General features: G+C 45.5%; 2 protein-coding genes across 2 annotated transcripts; one reads left to right on the top strand and one right to left on the bottom strand.

Annotated features, from left to right (window-relative positions):
• Nucleotides 1–587: 587 nt before the first annotated feature.
• On the bottom strand, nucleotides 588–5,060 carry idh3b (isocitrate dehydrogenase (NAD(+)) 3 non-catalytic subunit beta). Its single transcript, XM_034532656.1, has 11 exons — nucleotides 4,928–5,060; nucleotides 4,027–4,200; nucleotides 3,777–3,897; nucleotides 3,592–3,652; nucleotides 3,344–3,476; nucleotides 2,940–3,073; nucleotides 2,756–2,858; nucleotides 2,523–2,669; nucleotides 2,292–2,386; nucleotides 2,045–2,105; nucleotides 588–1,072 (listed from the first exon to the last, which is right to left on the bottom strand). Exons 1-11 carry the CDS (start codon nucleotides 4,967–4,969, stop codon nucleotides 995–997), a joined length of 1,149 nt encoding a protein of 382 aa, XP_034388547.1. The 5' UTR covers nucleotides 4,970–5,060; the 3' UTR covers nucleotides 588–994.
• A 2,126-nt stretch (nucleotides 5,061–7,186) lies between these two features.
• Nucleotides 7,187–15,449, top strand: wdr1 (WD repeat domain 1). Its single transcript, XM_034532638.1, has 15 exons — nucleotides 7,187–7,307; nucleotides 8,443–8,564; nucleotides 9,323–9,413; nucleotides 9,502–9,649; nucleotides 10,055–10,235; nucleotides 10,878–10,955; nucleotides 11,079–11,159; nucleotides 11,269–11,502; nucleotides 11,610–11,697; nucleotides 12,478–12,634; nucleotides 13,664–13,751; nucleotides 13,871–13,981; nucleotides 14,110–14,283; nucleotides 14,457–14,601; nucleotides 14,962–15,449. The coding sequence occupies exons 1-15, from the start codon at nucleotides 7,292–7,294 to the stop codon at nucleotides 15,066–15,068; spliced, it is 1,821 nt and encodes a 606-aa protein (XP_034388529.1). The 5' UTR covers nucleotides 7,187–7,291; the 3' UTR covers nucleotides 15,069–15,449.
• The last annotated feature ends 816 nt before the right edge of the window (nucleotides 15,450–16,265 follow it).

Here is a 16,265-nt window from a genome sequence, read left to right as displayed (position 1 = left end):
TAAATGACCCGAAACTAAGAAAATATAGACATTAATAAATAATATTGTTAAATAATTAAACGTGAAACGTATAAAACTGTATGTATAAAAAAAACCTTTGACTTATGTAACCAACAATATTATTTAATAATGTATTCTGTTAATTTTTTTTAATTGTCTAATCAAATTTTAATACATTTCGTCAGTGTTGAGTTCAACACAAGTAGCTCAATGTGTTAAATGACGATGATTTTAATGGTAAAGTTTTACAACCATGTTAGAATATTTATATCGTATGTCTTTAATAGTTAACTGACTATCTTTAGGTTTGAGACAAAACAAGCACCTTAAATTGAGTTTGGGAAAATTTAATCTCACATTTTTTCTGCACCAGATATGAATTGATTGAGCCATAATCAAAGTAATCATTAGTTGAAGAATATAACAGTGCTGGCTCCAGTTTCTTCTGGTTCACGGTTCTAAGGACCTGGTCTTCATAGATCCTGCAGTCCACCTGGCGTGCATGTGTGGACGTGAAGGCGCGGCCTCCTGCTGACTCAGAACATCGGTCTTCTATTAACATTGACGCAAAGGACTTTGCACACAAGTCGTCATACATCGTTTATTATTCATATTTCATCATGAACAAAAGACGCAATGAAGATACAACTTGGAAGTTAATAAATAATAAGAAAGTATACATCCACCATTTTTTGGAGTTTAAAAACAAGAAGAAATCACAACGTGTCGCCAGAGAACAGGATATGAATGTGTGGCGTGGACCAGTCCGTCGCCATGGGAACACATTCTGTACCTCAGATGTTAATGTAGGAAACTCAACTGCAAGCCAGCTGCACATGTCGCTGCATTTAAACTGGAACATGTGTGACAGCTGTTGCTGGAACATACTTTGTGTGTACAAATCATTCAAGAGGTCAACAGGATGTAAATAAATGGAGGATAAGAATAAAAAGTGTGTGCGTGTCTGAGCAGCTGATAGATTTGCAAATATAATTCAGACTGACAGGTTAGCGATGACGGCGCGGGTGAACTCGTCGCTGGAGGCGTAGCCCCCCAGGTCTCCGGTGCGCACCTGTTGCAAACACAAGAACAGTGTGTTACTACGCGCACGGCTGCGGCGACACGTGTGCACGTGCAGCACCACGGCCCGCATGTTAGAGAGCCTTTAAGAACCGCACTCAGAGGACTCAAACAGTGTGACTTTAAGAAAAAAGTTACTTTTTCAAAGAAATGTTCTTTAATTTCAATATAAAAAAATAAAAAAAACCTTGCAATAGGTTATTAAAAGAAACCAGTCGCATAATGTACATTTATAAACTAGATAGTGTTAATGCATTAGTCTCCTTTAATGTTGGCTGCTTGTGACGCAACACGGAGCGGCCTGGAAACTTCTGTGGGAACGAGCAGCACCATCTTATACAAATCCTTTTCAAACGAGACCTTGGACATGTTTAAATATATAAGATTATGACCCATTTTATTTTAGAAAATCCAGAGTTCATCAATTCGTAATACAACCCAGTGACGCTGCCGTGCACCCAATGATTAGAGGAGCGGCTGTATGGGCAACGTCACATAGGGAGGTTTTCTTTGGCTATTAATCTGTAGACTTATTACAACATCTCTCTGAAGGGTATTTCAGTCAGTGGAGTAATGTCTGAACATAACTTATTGATGCTAGGTATTTCTATATATTGGCAGATACCGTGTACTCAAGAGGAGCAGGCCTTCCTTTAAATTGATCATTTCTCGCCTCAGATACAAAATCTTAGAGATGAATCTATTCAACTCTTGTTGAACCGACTTCATACTCGTGTCAGTGTCAACGTGGATCACATGCAAAAGGCAGCCTGTTTAAAAAAAGAAAAGAAAATAAGATTGTTGTCCTGGTAACGCGTACCGTGCACGTTTATAAGGTTGAAAATGGGCGAGGAGAGCTAAAGTAAGATGCATGAGCATGTACGCAGTCTGAAAAGTAAGTTCTCAAACACATTCAAAGGTTGTTAAATACAAATGTAAGTGTTAATAGTAAGTGCTGTCATACCTTGCCCTGTTTGATGACCCTCCTGACAGCATCCGACACCATCTGGGAGTGATACTCCAGGCTGCAATACAACACATGACAATGAAGGCCTTTTTCCTTTCTCGTGCACACGTCAACATTCAGACAAAACGGGCGCTGAAGGCCGTTCTCTCCGGCTGGAGGCGTGCCAGGACAGAGGAGGAGGAGGCACGGGGAGAAATGGGGGTGAACTTCTCACGACCAAAAACCCGAGAAGACGACGACTCACTTGAGGTGCCTGAGCATGTTGGCGGCGCTGAGCAGCATGGCCGTGGGGTTGGCGATGTTCCGGCCTACGGCTTGTGCAAAGGGGTGGCGCGCCCCCTGAAAGGTGAAAAGAGACCAGGAATAAAAGTACGACACCGCTGCAGTTAGCGGGAAGTAGTCCTCGCTCTCTCTGATCTGATGTATGAAAAACAAACTCTAAACCGAGGAATCGGAGGACGACCAGAGAACTCACGGTCTCAAACACGGCATACTCGGCGCTGTAGCTTTCCCCGGGAACAACTCCCGCTCCTCCGACCAGCCCCGCCGCCAGGTTATCGATGATGTTCCCGTACAGGTTGGGCATCACCAGCACGTCGAACTGGTACGGGTTCTGGACCAGCTGCAGCAAAGTCACGCGTACAATGAGGAGACGGTGACACGTGTATTGATGGAGTCAGGGGGAATGAATTGAGAGGGCGCACGTACCTGCATGCAACAGTTATCAATGATTATGTTCTCATATTTGATTTTGGGGTACAGTTGTGCCACCTCAGCACAGCTCTGCAGAAACAAGCCGTCCGCCAACTTCCTGCAATAAGACAAGTGTTGCTGTAACCACAATGCAAATCAACGCCACAGTTAACAAGAGGGATCTTTTCCACATGCTTACATGATGTTGGCCTTGTGAACCGCGGTGACCTTGCTCCGCCCCTTCTTGGTGGCGTAGTCGAAGGCGAACTTGGCGATGCGCCGTGACTTCACTCTAGTGATGATCTTCAAACATTCGATCACACCCGGCACGCTCTACAGAGAGGAGGAGGGCGCTGGCGTTCAATACAGCCATTAAGAATAAACTGCTAAAGAATCATTGAGCGAGGAGCCATGAACTTAAGACCACAAGGGGTTCAAAAGAAAACCTAAATTAAAGACACACACACACTGTACCATTTCAAGATACCCTGTTTAATGAGAGCCCAAATCTCTGGGAGCTCGAGGGGAAATCTCCCTCATCAAAGAAAACCATGTCCTCTTCATGTGGGTTTCAAACCCGTTGTTCATCCTCTGTCGGTTTACCTCGTGCTCAAGGGCGCTGTACTCCCCCTCAGTCTGCTCGCGGATGATGACCAGGTCCAGGTTGTTGTGGCGGGTGCTGTAGCCCGGCAGGCTGTTCACATGAACCACGTTAGCAAACAGGTCCAGTTTACGCCTGGGGAATGGATAGGGAAATACTTATTATTATTATTATTGTTATTATTATCAAACAGCAGAAATGAAAACACTAAATACAGACATAGAAATGCCCGAGTGGTTTCCTGGTTCACCTCAGTTTCATCTCAAATGAAGCCAGCTCTCCTTTGAATTCCATGGGCGTGTGAATCTTTCCTGGAGAACATGAACGTACATATGAGCTTCATTGCCGTCTTCTAAATAACTCAAGATTGTGTCGTTATTGAATGGGGTTGAAAGGATGAGAGTTGACAACAACAACAACAACAACAGAAGCTACCTTTCATGGCCACTTTGTTGGTCTTCATTGAAGTCAACACTTCTTCCAGCTTCTCCTCACTGGCCATGTGCTGAACCTCACTCAGGTGAAACTCCTCAAATTCTACCGGGACGTCTGCTGCCTGGAGACAAGATGACGACAACAACAACAACAACAACAACAACATCAGAATAAAAGTAATTAAAAGATTAAAAAAAGAAATCAAAACTCCTCTTGTTTATTCCTTCGACACGTCGCCATCATAACGTACCCTGAACACGTCCTTGACGGCGGTCATCAGCTCGGGTCCCACGCCGTCCCCCGGCACCATCGTGACCTTGAAGATGGCATCGGCGCGCGCTGGTGGGGCTTCTGGGCCACGGCGGCCAGCGGACACGCTCAAAGGTCGAGAGGTCAGCTGCTGCCACCGGGGGCCACTCAAGCCCTGGGAGGGGGGAGACAGTTACAACAAGCACAGAATTGTTCTGCCATTATGGTCCACAAATCAATAAATGGTGCCCCTCCTTTCATGTACTGGTTTGTTTTCTATTCCTTTTGCAGTGTGTTGTGTTCGTGGCCTTTTGTTTTCCTTATGTTTTGTTGTCCTGGCTCCGTTTTGAAAAGATGCTACATAAATAAAGTTATTATGTTTTAGCTGGATTAGCCAGAGGTTGACACGTGTTAAAGGATCATCAGCAGCGAGTATTACATTATTAATAAACAGTTCACTTCATCCGTCAAGAGGACAACTCGAGACGGCTGCGCGTGTCTGCTGGACTCTCGGCCTTTAAAGAAGGTCTTCTAGATCAGTGATGACAGGCGGGTCTAGTCCAGGTTAACGGGGCGCTACCAGAGTTAGCTCCGTTAGCTCCGCTAGCTCCGTTAGCCCCGTTAGCCCCGTTAGCTCACATAACCAAGAACACAACGCGGACACCGACTTGTTTCCACTGACCGCCGAGATTTCTTTACTGGTTGACCAGCTGACAGAAACCAGCTGGACCACAACACGCACTTGTTATCGGATGTCGGCTCCTCAACACGCGAATGACCCGAGCCAGTCCGACTCTTTCCGTCCCATTTTTGGGGTAAACAGCTCCTCGAGTTCAACCAACACGACCTAGTTTCCTGCCCTCGTGTCACAAGAAGCAGGTAAACACCGTCTCCGCACTCACCTTGACCAATGATACCAAGCTTCCTCTCAGGGTGGCCGCCATCGTTTCAGGCGTGCAGCGACTGAGCTTCTTCTTCTTCCTCTTCTGTGGTTGCGCAATGGCAGCGCGTTCACTCCGGAGCCACAGCGCCCCCACGTGGACAGAAAGGAGACTGTCTCTCTACGGAACACTTCTGCAGAGATGTCTGCAGCCAACGTCAGGACGTCGGGTCACGTGACCTGAAACATGGAGTCTATTATTTACTAACAGGGCTCTGAGACCAGAGAGGGGCGTGTCCTTGTGTTAGTGCATATAGTGAGAATTTAAATGGTGTTGTTCAACTGCCTTTCTTCTTTCTTTCTTCCTTCCTTCCTTTCTTTCTTTCTTTCTTTCTGTCCTTCCTTCCTTCCTTCCTTCCTTCCTTCCTTTCTATCTTCTTTCTTTCTTTCTTTCTGTCCTTTCTTACTTACTTTTTTCTTCCTTCCTTTCTTTCTTTCTTCTTTCTTTCTTCTTTCTTTCTATCTTCTTTCTTTCTTTTTCTTTCTTTCTTTCTGTCCTTCCTTCCTTTCTTCTTTCTTCCTTCCTTTCTGTCCTTCCTTTCTTTCTTTCTGTCCTTCCTTCCTTCCTTCCTTCCTTTCTTTCTATCTTCTTTCTTTCTTTTTCTTTCTTTCTTTCTGTCCTTTCTTTCTTTCTTCTTTCTTCCTTCCTTTCTGTCCTTACTTCCTTTCTTTCTTTCTTTCCCAAAGTTATCTCTGAAATACGCACACGCTTCACAATGTAGGGCCTTCCTGTCCTGTCCCGTGCAAATGACAATAAATGAATAGATATTACATCTGTGAGGTAGAAATGACTGTTAGGTATATTAATCAATAGAGTCATCTCATCCTCTGGTTTCCATTTGCTCATTGTGACAGCTTTCCCTCCCCTAACACACAAACAACAAAAATAACACACATACGCACACAATCAATCTATTTGATGGTACATCTGACAACATGCTTACATCTGGGATAGAAACAACGGCTGTCTGTCCTGGGCTCATTTGCTCTTTGAAAGGTCTTCGTACGTCACAGAAAGAAAATAGGAGACAGAAATATATGGTAAACAATCAGGTGAGGTGTGTTGAGGTGTACAACAGAACCTGCTTGTAATTACAGGTGTTTATAGTGTCACAGCTGTTGTGAGCCTGTGTCCATTTTTATGTGAACAGCTGATCGTGCACATTTTCACACTCACGCATACACAGCTTTCCGTAAGTCGCTGAGAGTATTGTCTTTAACATGTTGTATTGTTGTGACATTATATTTGCTGCTGCCACTCACGGGTCTGAAACGGGTCCATCCTAAATAGGTCAGGGGGTTCCCCCTCCTATTCCAGGTAAGTGACGCTCTCTGCCGACACACGGCATGACATCATCTTTTAAATTCACCGCTGTGAGTCTGACACAGAGTCTTCATTTACCTTGTTGGGCATTTCATTTGGGGAATCATGCTCGCACATGTGTTTGGGGCAATGTGGGGCATCTGATCCTCTGTGTTAACTTTGCCCTGAGCTGGACCTCTCAGGCATCTATCTATCTATCTATCTATCTATCTATCTATCTATCTATCTATCTATCTATCTATCTATCTATCTATCTATCTATCTATCTATCTATCTATCTATCTATCTATCTATCTATCTATCTATCTATCTATCTATCTATCTATCTATCTATCTGTGTGTAAATCTATGTTTTATGTGTGTATGAATATACAGATATATTTATTTATTTCTCAAAAATAATGTTACTTGAATGTAACATGAAAAGCACAAGCGGGGGCACAACTTCTTCCCCTATCGATCAATCTGTTGATTATTTTCTCAATTTAAAGATGATTTGTTTTGTCTACGAAATGCATGGATAACATGTCTATTAATTATGAATTATTATGTATATTAGAGTTAACGAAAGCTCAAGATGACATCTTCAAATGTTTTGTTTTGTCTTTAACTCAAAAGATGTCCAGTGCCCTCTCACAGGAGTGTAAAAGAAACCAGAATCAGATCCTGTTGTCTTATTTTCCCTAAATAATCACTCTGACATAACCGATTCTCAAAATAGTTCACGACTAATCAATTAATCGATTGGGTCGCCTTAACTGGGGGGTGGGGGGGTGGAATTGCCTCGGAGCCTGAAAGGCCGCACCGAGGGCCCACTCGCAGCTCGTGACGTCGCGCGCGGCTCGTGACGTCGCGCGCGGCTCGTGGCTGAGTTTGACTATATAAGGGCAAAGCCAGGCAGGAGAGCGCTGCGCCCGCTTCCGTGTTTGTGTGATCGGGGGAGTGCGTCGCCGTTTCATTCATTTGTGGAGAGTAACGCGAAGCAAGTGAGCAGCAAGGACCATGGCGCACGAACTGAGTGAGTCCGTGCGTGTGTAATGGCGGCGGCGGAGGAGAGGAACGTTTTTAAAAAAGCTCCGGAGCTCTTTAAACATTGCGGACGACATTCTTCCGCACATCGGAGCCCGTCGGCCAGGTAGCCCGCGGAGAGCTAGCCTCGCCCGTAGCCGCGCGCGCGGGGGTGTTGACACCTAAAAACACACGAAGGACGATTTATTATTTTGGTTTTAATCCACATTTAATATTCATCCGTGTCCGAGCCGAGTGTCGCGGGGGCGCTGCGGCTTTAAAGAGCAGCTGGTTCGCGGAGCGGTTGGTTGGAGTTGGTCGTGAGCCGGCCGAGCTAACGCCAGTCAGGAAATAGTTCGCGTTGTTGTGACATGTCCAGACGGACCGAGGCTGGCTGACATGTCGGACTCCTGCTGGAGGACGAGCGACGGGGAGCTTATTTTAAATATTATTATATAATTTTTATCAAATTCTCGATAAGAAAACAAGATTTTAGAGCCAACGCGGAAGCCCCGTTTTTTTAAAACTCAGATTTAAAGGTCTGCTGCCAGGCTCAGTGGTGGCGAATGTACAGGAATGTATATGCAACGCCACTAAAATAATTAAGAGTGATGATGCGTGTTTTATTTTTTTATTTTTGTTCCCATATATTTAGGTTGGAACAATAATGTTACATAACTACAAAATATAGCACCAACCATGCAGCGTTCATTATAATCTTGGAAACCTCTCGCATCCATCATGATGTAATAATGCAACAAAAAGCTGAGGAACAGTGTCAGGAAGTGCATTTATATCACTTTAAATCGTATTTTTTTAACACAAGATAACAATGGTGTATGCACTTCAAACCCCCCCCTTGTCTTTTTGACATTTAAGCCTTTGGTTTATAAATCCACTTCTAATTAACATATCTGAGCTCAGCAGCCATGTTCAACACCTCAGAGTCATCGATGGAGAACTGAGCGATGCTGATTAACTGCATACTCATATCCTATTTGCAGGTCAGATATCAGGCTCCAGCAACTCCAGTAGACCTGGATGTTCAATGTAACATCGTCCATATGTTTTATGTTCAATATAAGCTGAATGCTTAATATTATCTGACTGCCTGTCTTCTTTCTTGTCATTCTTTTTGTTTGTAGAACATGTATTCGCCAGCCTCCCACAGATGGAGAGGGGAGTTGCAAAAGTGATTGGCGGCGATCCCAAAGGAAACAACTTCCTGTACACCAATGGGAAGTGCGTCATCATCAGGAACATTGAAGTAATGTTTATCTTCATGAAATGCATGAATGCTTTTTTGTATTTATGCCAATCTTGCCCTCGTCTTTGCCGTTGGTCACGATGGCATTTTACTCACAAATTACAGTAAATTGCTTTTGACTGCACTGGATGAAGTTTACACCAACCTCCAAAAGCATCTGTGTTGGATGTGCTCTCCAACATCCAGCCAAAGATTAACGCTTGGCTGCAGTGATGGTTGAATTGGTTTAGTATTTTGGACTTGCTTATTGAACTATATCTCGTTTTCCTCCACGAGAATCTTCATTGTCGGCTGACGGTGACCAAACGTCATACCTGCCGCTTCATTTGACACCTTTGACGTCATAATAATAATGCATATGTATAATGGACCGCAGCCTCTGTTGCACCCGTAACCAGGCTGTGGGTGACGTCTGGGTGCAAGATGACATAATAATAATAATGTATATAGTGTATGTATAATGGCACGGTCAAATGGACCCGTAACCAGCCTGTGGGTGACGTCTGGGTGCGAGATGACATCATCAAACTGTGGCTGTCGGCTAAATTAAGATTGTCAGCTGGTGTTCAGGTACTTTAAATAATCAGGAAGCAGCTGTACAAAATGTATGAAACATTTTCTAGTGACGACTCAAATGTTATCATAAGTAACCGGACCAGTGGCCCCAAAAACACACGCACTACTGAACAGATTTAACAGTGAACGAGCTCTTTATCAGTTGCTGACCTGCTGATTTCGCTCATTTCCTTTCTTTCCAGAATCCGGCCATCGCAGACATTTACACCGAACACGCCCACACGGCTACCGTCGCCAAGTATGCCCCCAGTGGATTCTACATCGCATCTGGAGGTAAACAACCACATGTCAACAAAGTTACCAGAGGAATGTACATCACGTTACTAAAACAATTTGTTTTTATGTCCTTTTTTTGTTTTAGATGCATCGGGAAAGATTCGTATCTGGGACACCACCCAGAAAGAGCACATCCTCAAGTACGAGTACACCCCCATTTCAGGCAAGGTCAAGGACATCGCCTGGACCGAGGACAGCAAGAGGATGGCTGTTGTCGGGGACGGACGAGAGAAGTGAGTCTGGGGGGTGACTAGCATGGCCAGGTGTCCTGAGAGGCGTCTGCAGTCCATTGTTTGCTTTTAGATGTTTTTATTCATGTTGAAAATGCCGTTTTGATGGAATTATGTCAAAATGAATAGTGATTGTCTTGCTTTCTTGTGGTTTTTGTATTGCTATTAAGCAGTGAAGACACCTTTTTTTAAAACCCTCCCAATACACCACCTGCCTCACAAAATGTCTGGCAACTGGCCATCAATACAATTATATAACATTTAAAAAAAAGTATTTTAGTCTGTCAGCATGATGCAATATTCTGTGTACGCTCTTGTTTTTATTTCTTCCTGAGGAAACTTGTACACGTGTGTGTGTGTTTCTTTTTTCCCCTCACCAACGCTCTGCACGTCGTTTTCCTGCCGCAGGTTCGGCGCCGTGTTCCTGTGGGACACCGGCTCCTCGGTCGGGGACCTGCACGGCCACGCCAAGTCCATCAACAGCGTGGACATCAAGCAGGCGCGCCCTTACCGCCTCGCCACCGCCAGCGACGACACCTGCGGGTCCTTCTTCAAGGGGCCGCCCTTCAAGTTCGAGTTCACGCTTCGTGTGAGTTGCAGAGATGAACTTCTCCCCTCGTGGGAATGCGTGTGTTTTTAGGCAAAGCAATTAGAGCCCAGCTGGTTGGTCTGATGCGCCCAGCGAACCCAAAGGCTAGACGCCGTCTTCCACTCGAGTAGAAACAGCCTCCAACAAGTGAAGGAAGCTCTCTGACTTGGAACCAGCGCTCTTATTTTGAAGGCCCGCTGGTCATCTCCAGTCGGTCCCACCCCGGTTCCTTGTTTGTCTGTTTCCATGTTACATAACCCACTTCCCCTATAACTTCTTGGAGAATGTGAGCCGCATCCTTAAAGCAGACCTTCCTTCCAGAAGCACTATTAAGCACCATGTTTTTATCTTCTGCTTTTCATTTTTAGACCGTCGGCCGTAAGTTTTCTCATTAATTTGTAGCACATTGCGTAACGCTGTCCTTAGTGGGGATAGTTTCATGTGAATGATGTCACGTCAGCCTCAAAATTAAACCGAGGCTCCGAGTGTCTAAAGTAAAGGACTGAATATGTTCTTGTCAATAAGATATATTTATTTGTTCCACGTGTCAGTTTGACTTGTATGTCATACCCTAATCACTATGATGGTGTATTAATGTGAACCATCTTTCCTTCCCCTCCGCGTCCCCGCTGACGGCTGAAGGACCACAGCCAGTTCGTCAACTGTGTTCGATTCTCTCCAGATGGGAAAGTGTTTGTTACAGCTGGCGCTGACGGCCAGGTGAGTGATCACGTGACCACATAAACGAAACTATCACTGACATCTACAGAAATAAAACTCAAACTGTCGTCGTGTACAAATGAATGTGATCTACATCTTTTTAATGAGCCTTTATTTCCACAGATGTTCCTCTACGATGCAAACGATGGAAAGCTTGTTTCCTCACTGGGTGGAGAGAAGGCCCACAAAGGAGGCATCTATGCTGTAAGTAGCTGTTTTTATTATTATTTTTAAGTAAAAGTTGATGCTCCATTCAGTATTGGTTTAGAGGTGGCAGTCAGAGTGTGAGAACACAACCCTTTAAATCCTCCAGGTCAGCTGGAGCCCCGACGGCTCCCAGCTGATCTCCGCCTCGGGGGACAAGACGGTGAAGCTGTGGGACGTCGGAGCAGGAACGGCCGTCACCACCTTCAACCTGGGCGCCGACGTGACGGACCAGCAGCTGGGCTGCCTGTGGCAGAACGACCACCTCCTCACCATCTCCTTGTCGGGGTACATCAACTACCTGGACAAGAACAGCCCCGACCGGCCCATACGCACCATCAAGGTCAGGCTCGCTTCCTGGAGATCATCAAGAGTTTCTTCAAGCTGTTATTGGTATGAAGTTGATATTCCACATGAACTGTTCTCATGTGCTCTTCACTCATCCAACAGGGTCACAGCAAGTCCATCCAGTGTCTGACTGTTCACAAGAAGGATGGGCGGCCTTACATCTACTCGGGGAGTCACGACGGACACATCAATATCCTTTCTCTGATGAACCAGGCCTTTTTATCCCGTACCGGTTTTACTTTTGATCGTTTAGAGATGCTCTGGCAACTGCAGATGCATTTTCTTATCGCACATGTTCAGTTTTCAGCTCAACTCGAGGGTTCTTCATCACCACTTGAAGCCCAGATGAAGTCTATGAGATGGAGCGTTCTCATGTGCGATTTGATTTAAGACGAAGCAGATTTTCTCAAGATGTTTACAATTGTTCTAATTTGGGGCTTTTTAAGAGAAGATGAAATGCATACTTAAAAAAAGAAAGAAAAAAAGGCTGCGATAGTCTTTTAGGAAATAAAGACCAACCAGACTTGGATAAGACTTAGTGGGTAGTCACTTTAGCCAAGCAGAGATTTTTCTAAATCATTACATTTTTAGTATTAAGAGAGATTTGTAAAGTGATGCGTTTAAAAAAAAAAAAAAAAATTGCTTTTATTCCTCTGAGGGACTTTGTGGTACAGTCACTTGTCCTTTGGAATTATGCCACCATGTTTTTAATACAGAGGTGTGTGGGAGTGTGTGAAGTGTGTGTGTGGGTGAAGTGATGCAGAGTTCCAGGAAGTTTGAATAGTTATGTAAGACACTGTTTTGGTGTACGCTGCTCTGTAGCGCCTCCCAGAGGGGAGGAGTTGGAACTGCTTGTGCCCAGAGTGTGAAGGGTCTGTTCCTGCCTCTGGAGACGCACACGTCCTGGATGGAGGCAGGCCGCCTGCTCTGCAGGTCAACAGGTCAACGTTTCCCTTAACCAGAGCTTCACATTACTGGGATGCGGAAACTGGTGAGAACGACTGCTTCTCGGGGAAGGGCCACAGCAACCAGGTGAGCAAGATGGCGACGGACGACGCCAACGAGCTGGTGACGTGCAGCATGGACGACACGCTGCGCTACACCAACCTCGACAAGACGGAGTACAGGTAGGGGTCGTGACCTGAGAGTGGGCATTGTGACGCTGCTCTGAATTTTAAGGTTTGACGGTTGGTAAATGGGTCGTGATCCGTCACATTATCTGTAACGGTGTTATCATTCACGACACCAAGAACAATAATGTGATGTGCATCCAGTACATATTTTGGATGGAAAATGGCAATTCAAAAAACAAGTCCCTTTTTAAAAAAAATAAAAATATTTCATACTCTTAAAGGGACAGTTCATCCAAAAATGACATTTATTTTTCCTCTTACCTGAGGTGCTGTTTTACCAATCAATATGTTTTGGTGCTACACGTATGCCACACGTGTGCTACATGTACGTATGCCACACGTATGCCACATGTATGCCACACGTATGCTACACGTATGTATGCCACACGTATGCCACACGTGTGCTACATGTATGCTACACGTATGCCACATGTATGCCACACGTATGCTACACGTATGCCACACATATGCTACATGTATGTATGCCACACGTATGCCACATGTATGTATGCTACACGTGTGCCACATGTATGTATGCTACACGTGTGCTACATGTATGTATGCCACACGTGTGCTACATGTATGTATGCTACACGTGTGCCACATGTATGTATGCTACACGTGTGCTACATGTATGTATGCCACACGTGTGCTACATGTATGTATGCCACACGTGTGCTGTATGTATGTATGCCACACGTGTGCTACATGTATGTATGCCACACGTGTGCTACATGTATGTATGCCACACGTGTGCTACATGTATGTATGCCACACGTGTGCTACATGTATGCCACACGTAGGCTACATGGCGAGTGCCATATAGTCCCATCACATTTAAGACCAAAATGGTCTCGACTCTCGATCGATAAATAGCACGACCGGTACGGGTATGAACTTGTATCTTTAAAATGTACATTTTTTAAACTCTCCGTATAAGTCTTCGGTGTCCCTGTAGTAGCTGGCCGCCTCCTGTTAGAATGCTTAGCGATGTTATGAACAATCCTCACTGCTGGTTTTCAGTGCCTCCCATGTGGTGAAGATGGATTTCCAGCCTAAGAGTGTGTCCACCGCTGCAGGAGGGCTGTCACTGGCTGTGTGCATCGGGCAGGTGAGGCCTCTACTTTGTCGTCATTGCCTACATGATCACCCCTCCCTGATATTTTAACCCTGTAGCCCCCAACCCCTTTTGTCTCATTTTGATGACGTCATTCTTCATGCTCCTCCCAGATTGTCTTGCTGAAGGACAAGAAGAAAGTCTTCACGTTGGACAACCTCGACTATGAAGCAGAGGTCGGCGCTCTCCATCCCGGGGGCACCGTTGCTGCGGTCGGGGGTGCAGTAAGTGGAACTCTGCTTTTCAGGTTCAGGAGGATGATGGCATATCGTGGTCTCTTTAGTAAAGAACCATCACAGGAGACGGCCCACGCTTCATCACGCCCTGATGAACTCCCTTTGTGCCTCCTCAGGATGGGGGCATCCGCCTGTACGCCATTCAGGGCAACTCTCTGAAGGACGAGGGTCAGACCCTCAAGGCTGCGGGGGCCATCACAGACATGGCCTACTCCAATGATGGAGCCTATCTGGCCGCCATCGACGATAAGAAGGTGGCCACAGCTTTCACTGTGGCGGACAACTACTCGGTAAACTTCTTTTGTCCTGCGTACTTTATACTTTACACAACATCCAGCCCCTGTAGCAGATTTGTGAAAGTCATAGTCGTCTCTTATGTGCATTTTCTTTTCCTTCTCCCACACACACACACACACACACACACACACACACACACACACACACACACACACACACACACCAGGTCAAAAATGAGTACCATGGACACCACGCCAAACCAGTGACTTTGGCCTGGTCACCTGACAATGAGCACTTTGCCACCGGTGGGATGGACATGATCGTGTTCATTTGGACGATTGATGATTCAGACAAGAGGATTAAGCTCCCAGGTAGGCCGTGCATGTGCACACACGTGGAAGTCACTCTGCAACTAGATCGAAACATTCAAAGGCAACGAGACATCTTTCGCTGAGTTATGCATTGAGAGCATGTAGCGGCGCTTACAGTTAAATTAATGAATTAATATCTTTGCTCGTGGATTGATTTTGACACGCAGAGGTGCAATCCAGAAAGTAAATGTACTTCATATTGCATAAACATCACAACCATTTAAAATGGGATCAGAAACCAGTTTAGTTTTTCTAAAAAGTGAATACTTTTGCTTGATCTCTATTGACAACTTGAACTTGTCTACAAATATTATTATTTTTAAATGAACACACGGTTTGTGACTGGTTCTCGCTCTGCAGACACTCACCGGTTGCACCACGTCAGCGGCCTGGCCTGGGTGGACGAGCACACCCTGGTCACCACGTCCCACGACGCCAGCATCAAGCAGTGGACGATCAAATACTGAGCGGCCACGTCTCCAGGGACGAGGACTACTGTAAAACTCCAGCTTTCCTTTTTACTGTGTCGTCACTCGACGGTGTGTCTGTAAACATCTGAATTGTACATTTGATAGAAATGATCTGAGATGACGTGAATGACCTCAACGCGGAGGCAGATTGTTTAAATATGCGACCGTGAGTGCTTTGACATCTCCGATGTATCTGTAAGCTCTACATTCCATAAGTAACAGCTTCCACTCGGGTTGAACTGAACTCCTGGTGTCAATCTTTAACTTAACAGAGGAAATAAATGCAAGTCGGCTTTCTTTTTCTTTTTCTTTTTTTCAACAAAATCATGTTTGAAAGAAATAAAACCTTTTTAGTTCCATTACTGAAATGAGCATAAACTGGTCTGGCACATTAACATGTTCATGGTGTAAGGGGTGTGTTTGCTTTGTGTAAGGTTTTATACTTTATGTATCAACTCTTCTTGAGTGATGACGGGAACTGGAAGAAGAGAGTCCCGTGTTGCTGCTTTGGGCCCACTAGGTTTCTCTTCTGCACTTGTCTCCCCTCCCCCCCCTCCTTATGTCTTTATGCATTCACTTCCAAGGTGGAAGGTATTAATTAATAATAAAACATTTTTATGCATTTCGCCTTTCATGAAGATGTATTTCTACAGGCTCACACTGTTCAGACCTGGTCTTTGGGGGGGGGTCTGGGACCTGCACAATATGATCTCTCAGACCACATTAGGAGGTGGTCTGGGCTGCATAAGGGTGTCAGCTGCTTCAGGAGACCCCTGGGCCAGCCAGGCCCGAAAGGCCTCCTTCTTCAGTTTGACGGCTACCCTCACCCCCGGTGTCCACCACCGGGTTCTCGGGTTGCCGCCACGACAGGCACCGATGACCTTCCGGCCACAGCCCCGAGCAGCCGCGTCCACAATAGAGGCTTTGAACAAGGTCCCCAGCCTCCCTCGGGATTTGTGAGAAGTTCTTCCGGAGGTGGGAGTTGAAGACCTCCCGGACAGGATCCTCTGCCAGACGTTCCCAGTTCACCTTCACTACACGTTTGGGCTTGCCAGGTCTCTCTAGCCGAGTCCCCCGCCATCTGATCCAACTCACCACCAGGTGGTGATCAGTTGACAGCTCTGCTCCTCTCTTCACCCGAGTGTCCAAGACATACGGCCGCAGATCAGATGATACGATTACAAAGTCGATCAT

Source organism: Cyclopterus lumpus, chromosome 5 (genome assembly GCF_009769545.1).
Source record: "Cyclopterus lumpus isolate fCycLum1 chromosome 5, fCycLum1.pri, whole genome shotgun sequence".
Classification (NCBI taxonomy): Eukaryota; Metazoa; Chordata; class Actinopteri; order Perciformes; family Cyclopteridae; genus Cyclopterus; species Cyclopterus lumpus.
The sequence above is the reverse complement of the archived record's forward strand: the minus strand, read 5'-3'. Positions and strand labels throughout refer to the sequence as shown.

What these genes read in the sequence shown, in the direction of transcription:
- wdr1 (XM_034532638.1), top strand. An exon ending in TCATCATCAGGAACATTGAA is followed by an intron (nt 8,565 to 9,322) that starts GTAATGTTTATC and finishes CTTTCTTTCCAG; the next exon opens with AATCCGGCCATCGCAGACAT. An exon ending in CTGTGGCGGACAACTACTCG is followed by an intron (nt 14,284 to 14,456) that starts GTAAACTTCTTT and finishes CACACACACCAG; the next exon opens with GTCAAAAATGAGTACCATGG.
- idh3b (XM_034532656.1), bottom strand. Translation starts at nt 4,969, where the DNA reads ATGGCGGCCACCCTGAGAGGAAGCTTGGTATCATTGGTCAAG. An exon ending in ACAGCGCCCTTGAGCACGAG is followed by an intron (nt 3,074 to 3,343) that starts GTAAACCGACAG and finishes TCCTCTCTGTAG; the next exon opens with AGCGTGCCGGGTGTGATCGA. An exon ending in GGGTCATCAAACAGGGCAAG is followed by an intron (nt 1,073 to 2,044) that starts GTATGACAGCAC and finishes TGTTTGCAACAG; the next exon opens with GTGCGCACCGGAGACCTGGG.